Here is a 15589-nt window from a genome sequence, read left to right as displayed (position 1 = left end):
TCCCCATCTCAGTTCTAGCCTTAGGAACAGACAAGGACAGCAGCGACTGTGAACGAAGTGACAGATCTAGTCAGTGTGATATGTTTCGGGCAAATCCAATACAGCAAATTACTGAGTACCACTCTCCATATTCATATTTTCAAGCATAGTGGTAGCTGCATCATGTTATGGGTATGCTTGTAATAATTAAGGACTGGGGAGTTGTTCAGGTTAAAAAATAAATGGAATGGAGCTAAGCACAGGCAGAATCCTAGAGGAAAACCTGGTTCAGTCTTCTTTCCACCATACACTGGGAGATTTAATTCACCTTTCAGCAGGACAATAACCTAAAACACAAGGCCAAATATACACTGGAGGAGTTGCTTACCAAGAAGACAGTGAATGTTCCTGAGTGGCAGTTACAGTTTGGACTTTAATCTACTTATAGGTATATGGCAAGACCTGAAGATTGTTGTCTAGCAATGATCAAGAACCAATTTGACAGAGCTTGAAGAATTTTGAAAAGAATAATAGACAAATATTGCACAATCCAGGTGTGGAAAGCTCTTAGAGACTTACCCAGAAAGACTCACAGCTGTAAACGCTGCCAAAGACGCTTCTACAAAGTATTGACTCAGGGGTGTGAATACTTATGCAAATTAGATCTTTAAAAAAAATATTTCATTTAAAAAAATTGACAAAAATGTAAAAAACGAAATAAAGGTTTTCACTTTGTCATTATTTGGTATCGTGTATAGTGAAAAAAATAGTGAAAAAAAATCTGTTTAAACCATTTTGAATTCAGGCTGTATCACAACAAAATGTGGAATAAGTCAAGGGGTATGAATACTTTCTGAAGGTACTGTGTCATGGAACAGATTTGACTTATTCCTTTGACTATATATATATATTTTTTTGTTTGTTTGTTTGTTTTTTTGTTACCGGTTTAGTTTTTTTCATTTATATTTTGAGGCAGCATGTTAGCACATAGGGTGCACCGATTGGTGTCACCTTGTTAGTAAGTATGTGTTACACCTGTGCTGCCTTGTCCATCTCGTTAGTCGGGAGGTGTTACACCTGTGCTGGCTTGTCCATCTCGTTACTCGGGAGGTGTAACACCTGTGCTGGCTTGTCCATCTCGTTAGTCGGGAGGTGTTACACCTGTGCTGGCTTGTCCATCTCGTTAGTCGGGAGGTGTTTCACCTGTGCTGGCTTGTCCATCTCATTAGTCGGGAGGTGTAACACCTGTGCTGGCTTGTCCATCTCGTTAGTCGGGAGGTGTAACACCTGTGCTGGCTTGTCCATCTCGTTAGTCGGGAGGTGTTTCACCTGTGCTGGCTTGTCCATCTCATTAGTCGGGAGGTGTAACACCTGTGCTGGCTTGTCCATCTCGTTAGTCGGGAGGTGTTACATCTGTGCTGGCTTGTCCATCTCGTTAGTCGGGAGGTGTTTCACCTGTGCTGGCTTGTCCATCTCATTAGTCGGGAGGTGTTTCACCTGTGCTGGCTTGTCCATCTCATTAGTCGGGAGGTGTAACACCTGTGCTGGCTTGTCCATCTCGTTAGTCGGGAGGTGTTACATCTGTGCTGGCTTGTCCGTCTCGTTAGTCGGGAGGTGTTTCACCTGTGCTGGCCAAGGTGATATTTAGGAGTGGCTGGCCCAGGTGATATTTAAGAGTGGCTGGTCCAGGTAATACAGATGTGTGAAGGTTAGTGTATTTTCTGTAGGGAATCTAGTGATCCATCATGCATGACATTCCTGGGAGTGTGTAAACATATATATTTTTTTACCATAGCATTTTGTATGTTCTCTATAGTTATGTACTTGAAAATGTATTAATTGACCAATTCGGCACATTTGGGCAAACTCCTGACAGACTTGTGTAGTGATGTAATTCTTCACTGGATCAGTCTGAAACTTAGCACACACACTGCTGCTGTCTGGTGGACAACATCTAAATTACACCTGGAATCCTATTTCAATGTATGGCCTTTCTCTTCAAAGGTAGAAAAATAGAAAACACATGATTTTTTGTTTGTATTATCTTTTACCGGATCCAATGTGTTATATAATTTCACATTTCCACAAACTTCAAAGTGTTTTCTTTCAAATGGTGTCAAGAATATGCATATCCTTGCTTCAGGTCCTGAGCTACAGGCAGTTAGATTTGGGGATGTCATTTTAGGCGAAAATTTAAAAAAAGGGTCCGATCCTTAGGAGGTTTCAAGAGTGGCTAACCCAGGTGATATTTAAGAGTGGCTGGCCCAGGTGATATTTAAGAGTGGCTGGCCCAGGTGATATTTAAGAGTGGCTGGCCCAGGTGATATTTAAGAGTGGCTGGCCCAGGTGATATTTAAGAGTGGCTGGCCCAGGTGATATTTAAGAGTGGCTGGCCCAGGTGATATTTAAGAGTGGCTGGCCCAGGTGATATTTAAGAGTGGCTGGCCCAGTGCTCCAGTTGAGCTTGAGAGATGTTGGGAGAGCTACACTTCACATCAGCTGGGGCGCAATTTCGAGCTCAACCTATTTAAGTTTGAAAGAAGCCTGAGTTTTGGGTTTTCCCCTGTATATTTTGTTTCATATTATTTTTATTCCCTATCCTAAGATGTTGTGGGTTTTTATTTTAGTTTGGCTTTTCGGAGGCAAACCTAGTGGGCATCTTTGGTGGGTGTCTTTTAGAGACCCTTACTAGAGGCTTTATCAACTTTCATTGGGCACCACATGGGTGACTTTCAGAACCCCTTTCTGGTTTGTTTTAGTTGTCAAAGTGATTTGTCTTTGTTAGATCCCTTTGTTGTGAATGTAATTTTGAATTTGTCAGCTGGGAACGTAACAATATTGTAAAATTAATAAGTCAAGTCTGTTCCTTTACCAACCCCCTTCCATCCAACCAATCTATTTCAACCAGGATTCCCCTGCTACCGAGCGTAGACGGTGTGTCCTCTCCTCTGACAAATACAGCCCTCTGTTACCTTGCTGGGCTCTCTTCTGGCCCTCAGCCTGCATGATGTCACCCCCTGTTGCGGGGACATATGTAGTAGAGAGAGGTGGCAAGGCAGGCAGGCAGGTGGGTAGTCAGCCACCCCCGGGTGTTTTAGCCTTAAGCCTGGTGGGATACTGGTGCTTTATGTACGGTAGGTGACAGGGTTGTGTAATGTGAGCTAGGAGGAAAGGAGGGATGGAGAGAGTTTTGGGAAAGGGGAGAATATGATAATTGTGAGAAGAGAGACAAAAAGTGAGAGAAGAGCGGGGGAAAGAGAGAGTGAGTGTATGTGTGTGGGTTGGAGAGAGATTCTCTCAATAGGGAATTCAGTGGCCCAAGCAGGGAGAGAGTCCTGAGAGAGAGCCAACACGGCAGCATTTAGAACAGTTACTTAGCCAAGATTCAAAGTAGCCGTCCAAATACAAGTGTAAAAAATAGGTCACGACACGCACCCACGCATGTACACATGCACGTACACACACACACTTATGCACATACACACACGTATGCACGTACACACACACACACCAGGGGAGGCTCCTCAGAGGAGGAAGGAGAGGACCATCCTCAGTGAATTTCAGGAAAATTTTAAATTGTGAAACATTGAAAAAGTTATCCTTTTCAGATAAAACTACAAAATATATTCACGTCACCAAATAATTGATTAAAACACACTGTTTTGCAATGAAGGTCTACAGTAGCCTCAACAGCACTCTGTAGGGTAGCACCATGGTGTAGCCAGAGGACAGCTAGCTTCCGTCCGCTGGGTACATTGACTTCAAAAACCTAGGAGGCTCATGGTTCTCACCCCCTTCCTTAGACTTACACATTAATTATGACAACTTCCGGAGGATATCCTCCAACCTATCAGAGCTCTTGCAGCATGAACTGAGATGTTGTCCACCCAATCAACGGATCAGAGAATGAATCGAGAACTGAAAACATAAGCTACAGCTAGCTAGCACTGCAGTGCATAAAAGCATAAAATGTGGCGACTAGTTGTCTAAAAGAGAGCGCAAGACAATAGTTGAACAGTTCTTAACAAATTAATTTATATAAAAATGAAGGAGCAGCAAGAGATAGAGAGATAGTTATATTTTGTCCTTTTTTTCACTTTCACTTCACTTACTTAGCTAGCAAATGCAGCAAGCTAGCTAGTTTAGCCTACTCAAATACCCGGCTCAAACATAGGGATGCTATGTTAGCTAGCTTGCTATGACTATCCAACACTGGAAGTCTTACATGTCAAGGTAAGCTTTTGGTTTTATGTACAAAAGCTGAAGAACAAACGCACATCCAGGTACTTTCCGCAGGTGCTGGAGTTGTAGACAAACTCATGGAAAACAGGAAGGAAAACGCTGCACACTGCTGCTCATATAGCAACGTTGTTCTAAATATCACCTGGAAGCATGAGCAACAGTGTTCAGCGTTTTCCTTTCTGTTTTCCAAGCTTTTGGTTTTACACATTTATTGCCACTGGGACCCACCGGTGTAACTGCTAAACTGCTTACTGACGGTACACTAACGTTACTGCACGATTGTAGCGGGTTTACTAACACGTTAGTTCTATGATGTTACTTCAGCTCATATGGTGACAATGGTGTAGGCTGTGTGTAGCGGTCGTGATATGAAGGTTTGGCTTGGAAAGGTTTTTTCGCCTGGTCACATACAGCTGATGTGTTGTTAATTGAAGTCCACAAGCAAAGGGAAAAGGTGAAAGGAGGAGTGTGCATAGATGCGAGAAGGAAGACAACAAGCTGTTTGTATGTGGCTATTTTTCGTGCTGTTTGCATGTGATCAAGGGTGTATTCATTCCGCCGATTCTGTTGAAAAACGTTTTTTAAACAGAAGCATACGGAATTGAACGGGGATAAATATACCTGAATTTGAACTCTAATTTGCAACTGTTGGACTAATGATTACACCGTAGATCAGCTAGTATTGAATGTGTCACTGTCTGTCTGTGTGTTACTGTCTGTCACCTCAAATCTTTCTCTCGACCTGTGTGCACCTACGTTGTAAACTTTCATTCATGGGCTAGGTTGTAGCAACCTCATGATGGGTACAGGGAAAATCTGAGTATCATGTAGTAGTAGGGTGAATGGAATATGAATGAAAGTCTTACAATATGCTGTAATAAAAATAATTGTCCTCCCTCATCTTAAAGGGCACCGACCCTCACTGACACACACAGTGGTAAAGGAACGTCATAGACTCATTGTTGTGATTCACTGACACAGACAGTGGTAAGAACTTCATAGACTCATTGTTGTGATACACTGACACACACAGTGGTAAAGGAACGTCATAGACTCATTGTTGTGATTCACTGACACACACAGTGGTAAAGGAACGTCATAGACTCATTGTTGTGATTCACTGACACACACAGTGGTAAAGGAACGTCATAGACTCATTGTTGTGATTCACTGACACACACAGTGGTAAAGGAACGTCATAGACTCATTGTTGTGATTCACTGACACACACAGTGGTAAAGGAACGTCATAGACTCATTGTTGTGATTCACTGACACACACAGTGGTAAAGGAACGTCATAGACTCATTGTTGTGATTCACTGACACACACAGTGGTAAAGGAACGTCCTAGACTCATTGTTGTGATTTAATGACACACATTAAAACAGTAAATACTCACATTAACAGTGGCATTGGTGTAGAATCATGTACCAATACAATAAACATCTTTCAGTAGTATCAGGGTTTAAGTGTTAAAAACTCTTTCAGTAGTATCAGGGTTTAAGTGTTAAAAACAATTTTTTCGTAGTATCAGGGTGTAAGTGTTAAAAATGATTTCAGTAGTATCAGGGTTGAACTCTATCAGTAGTATCAGGGTTGAAGTGTTAAAAACAACTCGAACAAATTATGCAATTAGAAGTAGTACTATAGAATGTGCTATACTGCTATAGAATGTGCTATACTACTATAGAATGTGCTATACTACTATAGAATGTGCTATACTATAGTACTATAGAATGTGCTATACTATAGTACTATAGAATGTGCTATACTATAGTACTATAGAATGTGCTATACTATAGTACTATATAATGTGCTATACTATAGTACTATAGAATGTGCTATACTATAGTACTATAGAATGTGCTAAACTATAGTACTATAGAATGTGCTATACTATAGTACTATAGAATGTGCTATACTATAGTACGTGCTATACTATACTATAGTACGTGCTATACTATACTGCTATAGAATGTGCTATACTATAGAATGTGCTATACTATAGTACTATAGAATGTGCTATACTATAGTACTATAGAATGTGCTATACTATAGTACTATAGAATGTGCTATACTATAGTACTGTAGAATGTGCTATACTATAGTACTATAGAATGTGCTATACTATACTATAGTACTATAGAATGTGCTATACTATAGAATGTGCTATACTATAGTACTATAGAATGTGCTATACTATAGTACTATAGAATGTGCTATACTATAGAATGTGCTATACTATAGTACTATAGAATGTGCTATACTATAGTACTATAGAATGTGCTATACTATAGAATGTGCTATACTATAGTACTATAGAATGTGCTATACTATAGTACTATAGAATGTGCTATACTATAGAATGTGCTATACTATAGTACTATAGAATGTGCTATACTATAGTACTATAGAATGTGCTATACTATAGAATGTGCTATACTATAGTACTATAGAATGTGCTATACTATAGTACTATAGAATGTGCTACACTATACTATAGTACGTGCTATACTATACTGCTATAGAATGTGCTATACTATAGAATGTGCTATACTATAGTACTATAGAATGTGCTATACTATAGTACTATAGAATGTGCTATACTATAGTACTATAGAATGTGCTATACTATAGTACTGTAGAATGTGCTATACTATAGTACTATAGAATGTGCTACACTATACTATAGTACTATAGAATGTGCTATACTATAGAATGTGCTATACTATAGTACTATAGAATGTGCTATACTATAGTACTATAGAATGTGCAGGCTACCTTTTGATTACAACATGAAAGAACACATTCATAACATTCACATGGTGAGTCAACTATAATTGTCATAGTCCATAGAAAATATAATACCTGTATTAGACCTGGGTTAAAATACTTGAAAAATAATTTGAGCGTTAGCTTAAGACTGCCTGGAGTCCCAGATGGGCAGGGTTTTGCAGTTTTGGGACTTTTCTATTGGGTTATTAAGCCTGGCAAGCTCAAACAGGCACAGATAAAGCATTTCAAATGATTATGCAAATATATGAAACCCATGCAGCTCTGCTCTATATGGGCATTTCTCTCAAGTGTGGATAATCATTAGTTTACTTTAAATATTTAAAAAACAGATCTGCACAAAAATTAGAACATTTTACACTGGCATTTACAAAAATAAGAATTGTCTTGATTGGCGGCTCTCTCTCACCTTCTAGGCTCAAGACCTGTGAAGAAACAATGAATGTGTTATGTAATGCAACAATAGCGTACTGCCCCTCTTTTGAGATTGCATTTGTGTGTGCCAGACTGATGTCAAATACATTTGTCAAACGGCAAGCTAAATCAAGTGCACTTCAAATAATGTGTTTGACCCGGCTGTCTGGTGTTTGCCCATGTTTATCCCAAGATTCACAATGGCTGTCTAGATCACCTCTCTCTTTTCTAGTGCCAGCTCTGGCTAGTCTGATTGGTTCCCTCCATCTTTGACCCCTTCTATTCCTGAATACCAACCTTGGCCTTGATTGATGGTGCATTCAAGTGCTGCATTTTCTTTTAGGAAATGTACTGTTGGTAGTTGTCAACGGACATGCTAGTTGTCACAATGGACATATTTTGAATATATGTACACTACCATTCAAAAGACAGTGAAGAGGCGACTCCGGGATGCTGCCTTCTAGGCAGAGTTCCTCTGTCCAGTGTCTGTGTTATTTTGCCCATCTTAATCTTTTATTTTTATTGGCCAGTCTGAGATATGGCTTTTTCTTTGCAACTCTGCCTAGAAGGCCAGCATCCCAGAGTCGCCTCTTCACTGTTGACGTTGAGACTGGTGTTTTGCGGGTACTATTTAATGAAGCTGCCAGTTGAGGACTTGTGAGGCATCTGTTTCTCAAACTAGACACTCGAATGTACTTGTCCTCTTGCTCAGTTGTGCACGGGGGCCTCCCACTCTATTCTGGTTAGAGCCAGTTTGCGCTGTTCTATGAAGGGAGTAGTACACAGCGTTGTACCAGATCTTCAGTTTCTTAGCAATTTCTCGCATGGAAGAGCCTTAATTTCTCAGATCAAGAATAAACTGACGAGTTTCAGCAGAAAGTTATTTGTTCCTGGCCATTTTGAGCCTGTAATCCAACTCACAAATGCTGATGCTCCAGATACTCAACTAGACTAAAGAAGGTCAGTTTTATTGCTTCTTTAATCAGAACCACAGTTTTCAGCTATGCTAACATAATTGCAAAAGGGTTTTCTAATGATCGATTAGCCTTTTAAAATGATAAACTTGGATTAGCTAACACAACGTGCCATTGTTCCACAGGAGTGATGGTTGCTGATAATGGGCCTCTGTACCCTTATGTAGATTTTCCATTAAAAATCAGCCATTTCCAGCTACAATACTCATTTACAACATTGACAATGTCTACACTGTATTTCTGATCAATTTTATGTTATTTTAATGGACAAAAAATTTGCTTTTCTTTCAAAAATAAGGACATTTCTAAGTGACCCCAAAGTTTTGAACGGTAGTGTATATGTCTCATTTCCAAATCTCCTCTTGTCATTCCCTAGTCATCCCTAGCGGTTCCCTACCTCTCCTCTGCTTCCCAAATCTTTTGTAGGTATTCCAATAGAATACAATATTTGCTTTATTGGTCCATTTGGACTGAAAAGTCCTTATTTTTTTGCTGTCACAGTACCCAGCCTGCCTCTGGAGCAATTAGGGGTAAAGTGCCATGCTCAAAGGCACAAAGGCGCTAGATAGCACATGGGATATTGAAGCCAGTAACCCTCCGGCTGTTGGTTCACCTCCCCCCAGATGTCCCCCGTAAACTGAGGGATTCCTCCTCGTCACCTCTAACCTGGAGACTACTACCGGCATCAAGTAATTCCCTACCTCTCCTCTCTTTCCCACACCACCTCTGACAATCGTGTTTGGTGTTGAAGCGGTTGTGGTTGCCCTCACAACCTCCATAGACAAACGGCCGGCACTCCCCGGAGCGGAGGTGGTAGTACCACAGCAGGACATACTCCCAACATCCCCCCTCTGACATGGGCTGCAGGCAGGGGTCAGGGGTCAAGTCTAAAGCAAAGTAGAGATAATATAACCTGGTCACAGATCTGTTTGTGCCAAACATGACGATGACTGTAGGAGCTAGACAGCACAAACAGATCTGGGACCAGGCTAATCACTAAATTATAGGAGTTAAGTATCAGAGAATTAAGAAAAGCTTTTCTGAGGCATGTTTGACAAGAGTGAACACATTCAAAAACACATAGAATTAGGAATATTATCCTCAGTGAATTAAAATCCTTTGTGGTAACCAAATAAATAATGTTCATTGTGCTGTGATATCAAGCGTATGAGTCATTGTTAGATCTTCCATTAATTAAGTGAATAATGTTTTTTAATAGTTTTGCCTTTCAATGTGGGTTGCACATTCATTCATAACTTCTAGCACGCGCACATCAACACACTCTTATCTTTCTCATCCCGCATTGTGCCCCATACACTCCTCATTAAAGACTAATATAAGAGAGAGGGAGAGGCAGAGAGAGAGAAAAAAAATGGAGAGAGAGAGAGAGAGATGAAGAGAGAGAGAGAAAGAGAGAGGAAGAGAGAAAGAGAGAGAGGGGAGAGAGAGAGGAAGAGAGAGAGAGAGAGGGGGGAGAGAAAGAGAGGGGAGAGAGAGGGGGGGGAGAGAGAGAGAGAGAGAGAGAGAGAGAGAGAGAGAGAGAGGGGAGAGAGAGAGAGGGGGGGTAGAAAGAGAGAGAGAGGGAGAGAGGGAAAGAGAGAGCGGGAGGGAGAGAGGGGGAAAGAGAGAGAGAGGGGGGAGGGAGTGAAAGCGAGAGAGTGCAAGAAAAAAAAAAGAATCAAAATGACAAGAGGAGAGGAAGAAGCGGGAACAAGAGGAAGAGGAAAGACGGAGAGAGAAAAGAGAGAGATGGAAAGGAAAACAAGTTCCATTCATTCACCTGATGAGCGTGGCCCAACTCCCCGAACCCTTCTTCTCCGGTGCCTCAGTCCCCAATCCGCTCCCCTGTTGGCTCCAGAGTCTGAAGGCCGAGAGAACTCATTAGCTTACAGACAGGCAGATTCAAACATTTATCACTAAGTGGGGCCTGCTGCGTCCCACTCCTCTAATCAACACACAGGGCCCTTGAAAAAATGTAAACTCTATTGGCCCTGGTCATAAGTATTACACTATACAGGGAATGGAGTGTCATTTGGAATACAGCCGTGGTCTGCAGAATCGGCACTGACCCACTTAAGTCTGTCTGACTGACTTGGTCTGTTATACTGACTCTCTATAGGTTCATACTGGAGGATGACCAGGGAGACATGGAGGAAAGGATTTATGACCAAGAAGACTAATGAAAGATGGAAATGTCTACGAATGTCCGTTATCTCCAAGTCGGATGTTTGTCTGTGACTGATACATTTTGCATGTAAATTACACTGCATTTACGGGGAGATCATGGAGTTTGTATTTTATTCTTATTTAACTTTTTTTTAATCAGGAAAATCAAGTCTGGTGTAATGGAATCAATGTAATACTCCCAAAAGTGAAAACGCCGCCCATCTGGCACACCAGGTAAGTTCAATTAAATGCTCAGAGCATTTGAAAAGATAAAATATTTTGGAACTCAGGTCATATGTATATACCTTAAGCTAGATGTCACGATCCCGGGCGCAGGATTACACATAACAATAGTAACATTGACATTGACAGGGGCAATGTGAGCCTTTGATTATTTCCGATCTCTTTGGTTCAATGGAACCTGAAATAGGGATTCAAATGGGATGAGAAGCCCAGTAGCCTAGGGCTGGCTAGGATAATGACCCGCGATAACACTGCTTTGATTGCTTCTTTCTGCCTCTCTCTCTCTTTCCCTCTGTCTTTGTCCTCGTCTACTCACAGTAATAAAGCATTCAGAATGGAGAGTCTAGCTTCAGGGTTGGGGTCAACTCTGGAGGTTAGTAAAAAGATGGATAGGATATTAGATTGGTCTCAGCGAGGGTCTCACCTAGGGACAAGGGGCATCGGGACCAGGGGCATATATGTGGTCGGGAGCTTGGACCGCTACACCAGATACGGCACAAACTTCTAACTTTGACTTACCGGTAAGGTTGTCATCACCTGGGGTCCCCTCCTCTCGCAGGGGGATGGGGGGAGGAGTGGTTGATCCTACCAGCTCCTTTTCAAGTCTTTTCTTGTCCTCTTTCTCCTCTCCCATCTCATCCTCAGGTAGGCTGCGAGTGAAGATGGATATAGGCTCGTCTGGATCCCTCTCAAACAACATGCTCTCAGCATCCGGGTCCTTGGACTTCACCATAAACTTCAAGTCCATCCCTGCAACAACCACAGACAGAATAGTCAGTGTTCCCCTACCATTGAATAAACATGAGCCTGCCTTAAAGAGGCTTTTACTGGATTAAATTGACAATTTCATAGCCAGGCATTCACACCTCGCCTGGAAACTAATGGAGGAAATTTGATATGATACATTTGATATGATATGTTGACTACGGATAAGGCAACAATGCCTTTCTCCTCAAAGTTGTGGAGGTGTCAACTAAAGATGCGTTTGACCCTGTGGTTGTAGGGCCCTCTGGGTTCTGGTGTGTGGCATGATGGTTTATGAGTCTGGTGTTTGTGAATGACTCCGGTCGGTCACGGTGTCCCCTCTCTCAACGGGCCATTCCACAGAGAGGGCACACCAGATGGCAGAACACACAGGGGTGCCATGCCGCAGCAGTGGGAGTTTTAGAATGTAGAACAGACACACAGCCACACAGACCTGCATGCACACAGAAACACTCACCGCACTGGTTCACAACCTCTTGGTTGACCAGCTCCTTCACCTCCTCGGCCTGAGAACAGAGAGAGCAGAGTGTTGCTTAGACCCTGTCTTCAACCAAGCTGTCTGTCAATATAAATATGTCTTAGGCCAGGCAGGTGTCAAACGTGTGTGTGGGAATAAGTAAGATGTATTTACAGAGAGTCCGGGTTCCCCTTTTTCTCCCTTTAGTCCCTCGTTTCCGAGCTCTCCCTGGAAAAGACACAGTGGTTATTATCACAGCAATTATTACTGTCACCCAGCCTCGTGACAGTAACTCCCATTAGGTATTGATACATGAACAACAACATGTGTGTGAGTGTTATGTGTCTGGTCTATGAAGTAGCTTACACTGCCTCCTCTTTGTCCCGGACTTCCAGGTGGTCCTGTCTGACAAGGCTTCCCTCTGCCTCTCCTGCCCCTCTCTCCCTGGGACAACACAGCAAAATGGAGACCGCTCTTACTCACACAGGTGCTGCGCGTGCTAGTGAGCCCACGCACATGTGCTCTCACAGGCACATGCACAAACAGGCAGGCACACAGATAAGCACACACACAGATAGACAAACACACACAAAGATAGACACACACACACAGATAGACACACACTCTCTCACATATAAATACAAACCGACAACTTCCTTCAATCTAAATTCCATTATACAAAAATGATATAGTATTATAAGAGGGACATGTACTTCACTACTACGTACTTCACTACTACGTACTTCACTATTACGTACTTCCCTAATACGTACTTCCCTAATACGTACTTCCCTAATACGTACTTCACTATTACGTACTTCACTATTACGTACTTCCCTAATACGTACTTCCCTAATACGTACTTCACTATTACGTACTTCACTATTACGTACTTCACTATTACGTACTTCCTTAATACGTACTTCACTATTACGTACTTCCCTAATACGTACTTCCCTATTACGTACTTCCCTATTACGTACTTCCCTAATACGTACTTCGCTATTACGTACTTCGCTAATACGTACTTCACTATTACGTACTTCCCTAATACGTACTTCCCTAATACCTACTTCACTATTACGTACTTCCCATATACGTACTTCACTATTACGTACTTCCCTAACACGTACTTCACTATTACGTACTTCCCTAATACGTACTTCGCTATTACGTACTTCGCTATTACGTACTTCCCTATTACGTACTTCCCTAATACGTACTTCCCTAATACGTACTTCACTATTACGTACTTCACTATTACGTACTTCACTATTACGTACTTCACTATTACGTACTTCACTATTACGTACTTCCCTAATACGTACTTCCCTAATACGTACTTCCCTTCTACCTACTTCCCTTCTACCTACTTCCCTTCTACCTACTTCCCTTCTACCTACTTCCCTTCTACCTACTTCCCTTCTACCTACTTCCCTTCTACCTACTTCCCTTCTACCTACTTCCATTCTACCTACTTCCATTCTACCTACTTCCATTCTACCTACTTCCATTCTACCTACTTCCCTATTACGTACTTCCCTATTACGTACTTCCCTAATACGTACTTCCCTAATACGTACTTCCCTAATACGTACTTCCCTATTACGTATTTCTCTAATACGTACTTCACTATTACGTACTTCCCTAATACGTACTTCCCTAATACGTACTTCAATACTACCTACTTCCCTTCTACCTACTTCCCTGCTACCTACTTCCCTTCTACCTACTTCCCTTCTACCTACTTCACTATTACGTACTTCACTATTACGTACTTCCCTAATACGTACTTCCCTAATACGTACTTCACTATTACGTACTTCACTATTACGTACTTCACTATTACGTACTTCACTATTACGTATTTCACTATTACGTACTTCCCTATTACGTACTTCCCTATTACGTACTTCTCTAATACGTACTTCACTATTACGTACTTGCCTAATACGTACTTCACTATACGTACTTCCCAAATACGTACTTCACTATTACGTACTTCCCATATACGTACTTCACTATTACGTACTTCCCTAATACGTACTTCACTACTACGTACTTCACTACTACGTACTTCCCTAATACGTACTTCCCTAATACGTACTTCCCTAATACGTACTTCCCTAATACGTACTTCCCTAATACGTACTCTACCTACTTCCCTTCTACCTACTTCCCTTCTACCTATTTCCCTTCTACGTACTTCCCTACTACGTACTTCCCTACTACGTACTTCCCTACTACGTACTACCCTACTACGTACTTTCCTACTACGTAGTTGCCTAAATAAAGCTCAACCCGATCATTAGGCTTACCTCTCTAGTTATCCTATAAATATCTAACATATCCAGATGTTTTGTGATAAAACGTCCCCTTGGAACATCATTACGTCCTTTCCATCCCTTCTCTGCTATCAACATAAAGAGCCTGCTAATTGTGGCTGAAAGGAGCCATTAGCATAGAGGTTTGGTTAGTGTTCCCGCCGCATCAGAAAATAGACCCATTTCTGTGTCTTAATTATGCTTCTATTCCTTCCTATGCGTTGCTATACATAGGAATGTTGTCTACTGCCTGTCTATCTACATATCTGACAGGCATTCTGCTAGGTGGACATTGTGCCTGATAGAATCAGGCTTGTTTTATCTAATCATCATGATGTGTGTTTTTTTTGTTGATTTTTGTAACTTTTGTGGAAAGTGGATATTTTAATGTGCACTCTGACTGGGTAAAACTGGGTTTTGGGGTTGGTGGGCTGTGGTTGTTATGCATGAAGGAAGGACAGGCAGACAGGCAGACTGACTGGGGCAGACTGACTGGGGCAGACTGACTGTGACAGACCAGGAGGTTTGGTCAAGACGTTTAAACAGATCAGACACGGACAGAGTAGGATTAGCTCGGTTTCAAGGGTGTTAATTTAAATAATAAATAAAAAAGAAAAGGATATGTCTCCCCTATGAGACCCTCTCCGGGATACCGTCTTTTGGGCTCCGGGTCTTGCTGTATCCTGTCGGGCACAAAAACTGAACTCCCTCCTCATACCTCTGCAACCGTCCCCAACTATACGGCAGTCCTTTCTTCCCCCACTCCCTTGTGTGCTGCCCTTCTGGCAGCTTTATGGGCCTTGCACAGCTGGTGAGCAATCAGCCCCTGATTACTCACCAACTCCCAATCAGCACCAATTAGTCCTGTCCGGAGAGCCCGTCGATACCTGGCACCTCCAGCAGATGGAGCCATCGCCTCGTGATGTATACTCCGTCTGTCACCAGGCCTCAATGAGTCTCCCCCTGGTGGCTGACCTGCTGTACGCCCCCCCCCCCCCCTTAGCTCTGTACGCCCCCCCCTAGCTCTGGGAGAGGACTGTCATCAGTGCGACGTGTCTCCCTTCTCGATAGGGCATCCGCGTTTCCATGCTTCGCCCCTGACCTGTGCACAATAGAAAAAGAGAAGCGTTGAAGGGACAAGAACCACCTGGTGACCCGATCGTTTGTGTCCCTTCCCCTGGCCATCCAGACCTTGGGAGCATGGTCCGTGACCAGGGTGAAGTGGGTACCT

The 15589-nt window shown here is 42.2% G+C and overlaps 1 protein-coding gene across 1 annotated transcript in view; it reads right to left on the bottom strand.

Annotated features, from left to right (window-relative positions):
* Positions 1 to 7034: 7034 nt before the first annotated feature.
* LOC139533786 (collagen alpha-1(VII) chain-like) overlaps positions 7035 to 15589 on the bottom strand; it is a gene marked incomplete at its 5' end in the record, with an annotated part of 59206 nt that continues 50651 nt past the window's right edge. Inside the window, 7 exon segments of the mRNA XM_071332155.1 lie at positions 7035 to 7440; positions 9105 to 9290; positions 10184 to 10264; positions 11332 to 11562; positions 12035 to 12083; positions 12209 to 12262; positions 12401 to 12478. Coding sequence (XP_071188256.1) covers positions 7421 to 7440; positions 9105 to 9290; positions 10184 to 10264; positions 11332 to 11562; positions 12035 to 12083; positions 12209 to 12262; positions 12401 to 12478 — 699 coding nt within the window. The 3' untranslated portion in view covers positions 7035 to 7420.

This window comes from Salvelinus alpinus, chromosome 11 (genome assembly GCF_045679555.1).
Source record: "Salvelinus alpinus chromosome 11, SLU_Salpinus.1, whole genome shotgun sequence".
NCBI lineage: Eukaryota > Metazoa > Chordata > Actinopteri > Salmoniformes > Salmonidae > Salvelinus > Salvelinus alpinus.
The sequence above is the reverse complement of the archived record's forward strand: the minus strand, read 5'-3'. Positions and strand labels throughout refer to the sequence as shown.